General features: G+C 43.3%; 1 protein-coding gene across 2 annotated transcripts; it reads left to right on the forward strand.

Annotated features, from left to right (window-relative positions):
• The first annotated feature begins 1020 nt into the window (after window positions 1-1020).
• LOC119278702 lies at window positions 1021-7385 on the forward strand. 2 transcript variants are annotated; one of them, XM_037560038.1, is made up of 10 exons: window positions 1021-1434; window positions 2272-2611; window positions 2852-2951; window positions 3039-3150; window positions 3316-3424; window positions 3628-3793; window positions 4686-4779; window positions 5267-5968; window positions 6047-6122; window positions 7109-7385. In XM_037560038.1, exons 1-10 carry the CDS (start codon window positions 1306-1308, stop codon window positions 7165-7167), a joined length of 1887 nt encoding a protein of 628 aa, XP_037415935.1. In that variant the 5' UTR covers window positions 1021-1305; the 3' UTR covers window positions 7168-7385. The 2 variants fall into 2 exon arrangements, with proteins under 2 accessions (XP_037415935.1, XP_037415934.1); XM_037560037.1 differs by having other exon boundaries at window positions 1024-1434; window positions 6047-6220.
• Window positions 7386-7940: the final 555 nt, after the last annotated feature.

Genomic DNA, 7940 nt, shown 5'->3' on the forward strand with positions numbered 1-7940 from the left:
CGCCGTTGAATTCCTACGTTGATAGGTTTTGACGAACTTTTTTTCACGAAAAAACCCGGATAAAAAAAACGGACAAAAAACCGAACCGGGAGCACGGGATTTTTCCTCTTTGCGAAAAAGGCACGCCCGTGCTTCTGACGAAATCACAACCGTGCCTCTCACGGAAGCAAAACCGTGACTCTCGCGAAAGAAAAAAAAAGAGAAAACAAGTTTTTTTTTCGTTTTCAAGGAGGCACGGCCGTGACTCCCGCGAAAGCAAAACCGTGACTCTCATGAAAAAAATACAGAAAACGCGTTTTTTCCGTTTCCGAGGAGGCACGACCGTGACTCTCGCGAAAAGCATAATCGTGCCTCTCGTGGAAGCAAAACCGTGACTCTCGCGAAAGGGAAAAAAAACCCAGAAAACACGTTTTTTCCGTTTCCAAGAGGCACGACCATGACTCTCGCGAAAGCACAACCGTGCTTCTCGCGGAAGCAAAACCGTGACTCTCGCGAAAGAAATAAAAAATAGGAAACGCGTGTTTTTTCGTTTCCGGGAGGCACGACCGTGACTCCCGCGAAGCAAAACTGTGCCTCTCGCGGAAGCAAAACCGTGACTCTCGCGAAAGAAAAAAACATGTTTTTTTTGCAAATTTTTTTTCGGAACACCGGTGGAAAACCAAAACATCGAAAAAACCCGAAAAAAAACCCCGCTTAAAAAGTCGAAAACGCGTGCGGAAAAATAAAAAAACAAAATCCGGAGGGAGCGTCCAGAGCACGACACGTAATGAATGGCTAAGAGAGCGCCAAGTGACGCTGATCGTTGCGAGGCTCCTGAAGGAGCGCTCGTTAATTAGTTGCTCTCTGAATTTCATCTTAGCGAACGGTCTCTGTCACGAGTGCTTTAAGATTAGTGCAGCTAATCCAACGGCCAGAAGGACGTTCGATGGGAAAGCGTCTCTGGAGGACCCCAAATAAAATCAAAATCCCCTTTCGACTTCGATCTGGGACGGCCCAAGTCTCGACCGAACCGGCACCTACCAGACGACGCTCGATTCCCCTCGCTCCTAGGGTTAGCAACCGCCCCCGCCGCCGCCCCGCCCCGCCGCCGCAGATACACACTCCTCTCTTCCCTACTCGACCACATCCATTCGACGTCGCCCAGCGCCAGCCATCGACGACGCGACCCTGACGCCCTCATCTGCTCCCACAGCCGCCGGACTGCATCCACCCGACTCCCTCCTCTGCCCCCGACGACGCAACCCCACCGGTATCCGAGGTCTCACCAGCGAGGCTAGTCGGAGGTGTGGCGGCGAGCGCGCGGGGATGATGGAGGACGTCGGCTCCGGTGACGCGCCAGCGCAAGGCAGCCGATGTGAAGACCCCATGACGCCGCCAGATCTGTCCCCGCCGCCTCCTTTCTCAGGGCCCACTGGACGTTCGAAATCCCCCACGGTATCTTGTTCCTTGACCCTGGATTAATTACCTTACTGTTACCATGCCTGCGCTCCTTTAGATTGGACGGAACGGAATACCTCGCTTCGTAGATGGGCGTATCACTGTTAATCCTGTCCAATCTTCTATATTGGGTAGCAATTTATGTTAGTTCTGTTATACTAATTGAGTTAATAATTGTCTCACTGTATATGTATGTAGCCTGTATAATTTTGTAGTGCTAAACTAGGCAGTACATTTGTCTTGAGTGTTTGAGAATGCATAAGTCATGGCGGCATAGGGCTCATGGTGGTCTGTGTAGTAACTTTGGACTGTAAAACGCGTGGAGATTGCTGCCTGTTCGTACGGTACTTTGGCATGGACAGTCAATGTGATCCGCTATTCTGCATTAAATTATATATAATCTACATATGGTAGTATAAGGGGTCGTGTACATTACTCCAAATGGATGCGAGCAGGTGGGTTTGCTTGGGATAAGGTCATAAGACTCGCAAGAATGGACGAGCACACTTCAAAGATATCTGTTCCTACCCACTATCACTTCTCTGATCCACTTGTCTTGTTATGCAGCATCTATTTTAGTGCTAGATACATCCGTTTTAGCGACAAGTAATATGGATCGGAGGGAGCAGTCAACATGATTCAACATGTGATTTTTTCTTCTAATGATGCAACTTGAACTCAGCTTACTTCCTATGCGGCTTACTTTCTTTGTCACCTTTGGTCCTTATTGTTTTCTTGTAAATGGCTGGATATAAATGGATCCAATGTTTTTCCCTTTAGAACTAACTTGCAGAGTAGTATCATGGAAATTCATGAAATTCATATTCTCTTCAGGTGACAAGTTATGTTATGGAAACTGAAGATTTGTTTGTGCCTGTTTGGGTAAAAAACTACAGTGAGGAAAGAAGGAAGAACTGGGTGCCGTCATCGTCTGATCTCAAACTACTTTCGCTCAATCGTCTTAAACAGCAACAAGCTTGTGAGGATAACCGCAAGGTGGCTGTGAAGGATGTAAGTTGGAGGAAGAAGTGGGTGGCGGCGTGGATGGATGTGGTGAGTAGGATGAAGTATGTGTCATGTACAGACATAATCATCATGGTCATGCTTGTCATGGCCGCCATCCCGCATAACGAGGACTACCACGACTTTGCCGACCAACGCACACTTTTCCTTGGTAATTAACCTCTGGTTCACGCTCTCTGTCCCATCATCAGTTTGCCTTTTGAAGAGTAGATTCAGCTAAGTTACGCTCCATTCGGAATAAATGATTCTGATTGTCAACACCGAGTACCTGTGCCCTCTGCATATAGAATAAATCATGAACATTGTTTTTCTGTGCAAGGAAAGTCTGGGGTAAAGTTATATGGTTTAATACTCTTGATAATAATGAATAGCGTTTATGCCTTATTTGCAGGGATCCCTAATACGCTGAATGTGATCTCAACAATCCCCCTCTTTTTTGTCGGTCTCGCCGGGCTCATCCTTAGCCACTGCAAAAGCTATTTTAGGCTATGGTGCAGACTTAATACTCATGCTAATTTTGGTTCCTGTTTTAACTCGAATTAAGATTTGAAGCACTCTAATATTTATCCTGCTGGCAGGTCACAGGGGGATCTCTACATACTCTTTGCTGGTGTCAGTGTTGCTGGCTTTGGTTCATGCTATTACCATCTCAACCCAGAAAATGGCACCCTATTTTGGCACAAATTGCCAGTAAGTCTTCCCTAGACCTTCTATGCGGTAGATATAACATTCAGCACCATGTTTGTTCATAAAATTGCTTGGAAAAGAACAAGCGGCATAAATTCACCCTCTTCTTGTTCCTACTTTTGTGACACTTAATATACTGAAGGATGACATATTGGTCTTTTTGTCAAGATGGTGACCACTTTCACATGTTTTGAGGCCATTTTCATTATTGAGAGTTTTGATGATTGGGCAAGAACAAAGTCCCTTGCACCAACAAGCTACTGGTTATGGGCAGCAGGTTAGTGTTGTTTCTGCTCAATATAATGCATGCATTTTCATTATTTGTGTAGGTTGCTATTTGTGATTCACCTCAATTTACTGGGTTTTTTTATAATTAGTTTCCTCACAAGACATGAACTTATGGTAGCTCTTACTGAAAGTGCAATCTAATATGACCTAAGTTATGCAATCTGATCTTTTTTCTGTTCAAAATAATTTCAGGATTGTACCTCCTTGCTAGAGTAGAAGAGGTTGCGGACAAACAAATTTATAGGTGGACTCTTCAGATTGTTAGTGGGCATACTCTTGGTCATTTATGTGTTTCGATGGTACCTCTTTTTTTGATTCTCATGTTAGCAGAAAGGACAAGGCCAATTGAACTAGAAAGGTATGCACTGATAATTCCATAGACTGCATGATTATCTGTACTTCTAGTTTTTTACGTGTTAAGTGGAATTTGTTTCAACTGCGCACACTAGTTTTTACCAAACTTAATCTGGTGAGCATCTCTCCAACAAATACTTCCCTCCTTCCTTTCTGAATCTTTGTGGTTCATCATTCATTGTAGTTTTGGTAACAATTTCACCACATTAAGGTGGGATTTGCTCGTGCAACATGGTTTTTTGTTTGTGTGGTGAAGGGCATGTGCTTCGAGATGGGGAGTGTGACATCCATGATCCACACAATATATTTGAAGCATTTATTGGATATATATTTATTTAACAATCACCGAAAAAATTGTTAATGCCACTGTCTTGCATAATTTTACAACAACAACAAAGCCTTTAGCACCAAACAAGTTGGGGTAGGCTAGAGCTGAAACCCATAAGATCTCGCAACCAAGTCATGGTTCTGGCACATGGATAGCAAGCTTCCACGCATCCCTATCTATGGCTAGTTCTTTGGTGATTCATTTTCTTTTGGGATTCATCTCCATAAGAGTGGCTGAGTTTTGACGTTGGCTTGCCAAGTCTCACAACCCTCCTCCTTTACCCGGGCTTGGGACCGGCCACTGTCTTATAAGTTTGCCATACATTTTTCATTGCGGTTTCGACTATGCAATGTTTCATTGCTTTCATTTGCTTATACGTTTTGTCCGTCACCAGAGTTTCCATTGGTCTGTAATTATATTGTAATTGTTATGCTGACCAAGGTGTTCTAATAATACTCTTATGTATCAACTATTCAACCATATGCAGTACATGTTTTATGTCTTGTAGGGTACAAGTGAAGAGTATAATTTTGATTATTGCATGATCTGACAATTTTCCTCATTTCAGACGCATGGTTCCAGTGGATCATCAACTAAATCTTACTTCCATGGTCTGCTTATTGGTGCCCAAGATGATCTGCCTCTGGGTGCCCATGATACAGGTATGATAATCTGTCGATCCATGTCTGAACAAATAAGGGTCTCCCCACATCTTGACCATGTAGCCACTTTGATCAGAGGCCCAACACTATACTCATCTTCACTAACCTCCCACGACAATTGATGCATTTCATGCCATATTATGTGTATTATATTACTCCCTCTGATCCATAGTAAGTGTCGCAGCTTTGAACTAAGACTGAACTAACCTTAATACACTGATAACTTTACTTCCATGTGTCTTCTACATCTACTATGCCTTCTCCATGGTTTATAGTTTACTAAGATGTGGCTCTGTAGCATACGTGTCATTCTTGCTTTGATATTTAATTTTTTTCCATAATCTAATTGACTTCTTACCCACTCATGCAAACTAGGATGTGTTTTTTCACGCGTGACTTAGGGCTAGTTCTTTTGGGGCTTATGGGTGGCTGCCAAAATAAGCTGCCCCCTACCCAGCTTACTGACCATGTTGTTGCTTTGAATCAGGTTAGTGTCACCATTTGCGAAATCAGCATTCTGATGTGGGAGTTTGGTGCTCGTCCTGTTAATCAGGCAAAAATCTCTGACGATCAAGCAATGTTAGAAACCCCAATTCGTGCTTGGGAGACTCTGTCACGAATTCATGGCCTTTGGGGGATGGACATTTACAAGAATAAGGTGCTTCAGTTTTTACAGAGTGAGCGGTCGGATGAGTCCTTCCTTGGATTATGGGGCCCGCCGGGTGTTGGCAAGACGCGACTTCTTTCACTCATTGCTGCTAGCTATGCCGATTCATTCCATCACATCTTATTTCTTGATGGTGGCAGCAGCGTGATAGTTATGCAACATCATCTTGCTTCTTTCTTGAAATTGGATTGGGAGACGATGTCGGCGTTAGAGGAGCATTGCCGAGCTAAGATCATCACTGACATTCTAGTGCAAGACAGTTTTTTGCTTCTATTAGACAACGTTTATGATAGACCCTTCCCAGACTTGGTAGCTGTTGGTTTGCCGATGCCTCTTGGGTGTCATCAAAAGGTTGTTCTTACATCAAGGAGACAGAAGGTGTGTGGATTCATGGGATGCACGATATCAAATATTGTGCAGATGAAGTGCCTCGGGGAGGAAGATGCTTGGAGACTTTTCAAGTACCATGCGGGAGTTGAAATCACAGAAGCTGATGCTGAAATTTACAATTATGCAAAACAGGTGTATTTCTGTAGAATACTTTATAGCTATACTTTTAATAATTGTTGGTGCACTAATTTGTAACTTACTTGGTACTAGATGGTTCGGGCATGTGGTGGGTTGCCTAGAGGCATACGTGCCCTTGGCAAAGGCGTTGCCCGAGTGACTCGAAGTGGTAAGGATCTATTTGCTTGGCAGTTCGCGTACAGGAAAACCATGGGAAGAATTCGACATCCCGAGGAAATGCCAGAAATAGCGTATGTTCTGGTCTAGGTAAGTGAAAACTGTGAAGTTGTGATAGCTGATAGTACATGCGCAAGTGCTCAAGAACCCCTGGCAAAAAAAAGTGTATTTCTGAAGGGAAAAGCACTTGGTAGTAGTTCTCATTGCAAGGCTTGAATAAATTCCAAGTGGATGTCTTCATCTTGGTGAAGTAATCTTCCCTTCCTGTAATCAGTCCAGAGTTTGTTTAGCATTAGAGTTTACGAAACCGTTGGGATTCATGCCCCTGACAGTTCTTCATAAGCATTTTTTCATTTCCTGCTCAAACTCAAAGTTGGTCTCACCTGGGTATCGTGTCCAATGGATAAACTTGCATGGGGGATTTCCTTTTTAGAGCTTCAGGAGTTGCATTTGGTATCAGCTTTTTTTGTTGATATATCCTTCTTGAGGACAATTCAAGCCATTAGATATAAAACACTGAGAGACCACATAACTGAATAATCTGTGCTAGGTATAGCTGTAACCTTAGCTGCACCAGGATTGCCAGGATGACTCCAAGTCTTGCATCTGAGTCCAGCGGATAGACTTTGATGGAAGATTTGCTCGCACAAGTTGTAGTATTAGGCGGCACATTTTATATGGCTGAGTGTTAAAAAAGGAGTAGATAGCACAAGCCTTTGGGATTTGTGTGACATTTGCACAGCAATCAAAGAGGAATCAAGTGCATGTAATTACTATTTACTCCCCTTTTAAACTAATATAAGATCTTTTAGATCACTAAAGTAGTGATCTTAAAAAGATCTTATAGTATTATCAGTTTACACTTGATAGGCCTAGCCTCTGCTTTAGCTTTGCAGTTGATTTCACTCTGGTAGTGCGCATTTTCCTCGATATCTCTTTTATGCCTGCTCATGTGAAGGACGGCTGCTCTGGTTTCAGGCACTTGTGCGTGGCTCGTAGTAGCTGTGGAGATATGGCGGCAGTCAGGAGTTGAATAGTCCAAATGGCGGCAGTTTGATGCTTACTTGTGAATATGGTGTGATATGTTTGATGATAATACTTTCTAGAATGTGTTTTCTTGACCTGTCAGTCTTCTGATGCGTAAACACAGAGCAGAACTTCTATGACACGAAATGCAAGAGAAGAACAGACTTGTTGTGGATGCTAAATTCTGTGCCTGTTTGTTTTGCTGTCTTCAATCTGTCTCATTCTGTCATTCGTCTCAGAACCTTTGCGTGAGCATTCCAGGCGGTTTGCCTTTTCGAAATTATATTATACTCCCTCTTTAGTGATATAAACGCTTTTATATTAGTTTATGGAGGTAGTAATTCCTAAATACTAGAAATGCAGATGTGCTTTTGTGTCGTTTCGAGCGCACGCACTACCAACAAAGTCGCCCACCTCATGTTTATTATCCACCCATCCCGACTTTGCTACATCAACGGACCCTCACCAGTAAAAATCAGGGGGGCCTGATTAATTAGGAGAGGGATATATTTAGCCTAAATAGATAAGGACAAGTCGGCTCATCCGTAAAGGTCCGTTGCTTTTTGTAGAAGTAAACCAAGAGACAATAGCCAAGACAGTAATGGAAACGGTGTTAAACCAAGAGACAATCGCCAAGACAAGTAATGGAAACGGTGTCCTTTTATTGATCAGTCAGTTACAGATAGACGCGACTAGACATAGGTCTGAGTGGTGAGTCGCACCCCTTCGGGATCCTAACTGCATGGCTGTTAGGATTGAGTGGAGATTATCCACATTATGGATT

Source organism: Triticum dicoccoides, chromosome 3B, assembly GCF_002162155.2.
Source record: "Triticum dicoccoides isolate Atlit2015 ecotype Zavitan chromosome 3B, WEW_v2.0, whole genome shotgun sequence".
Lineage (NCBI taxonomy): Eukaryota > Viridiplantae > Streptophyta > Magnoliopsida > Poales > Poaceae > Triticum > Triticum dicoccoides.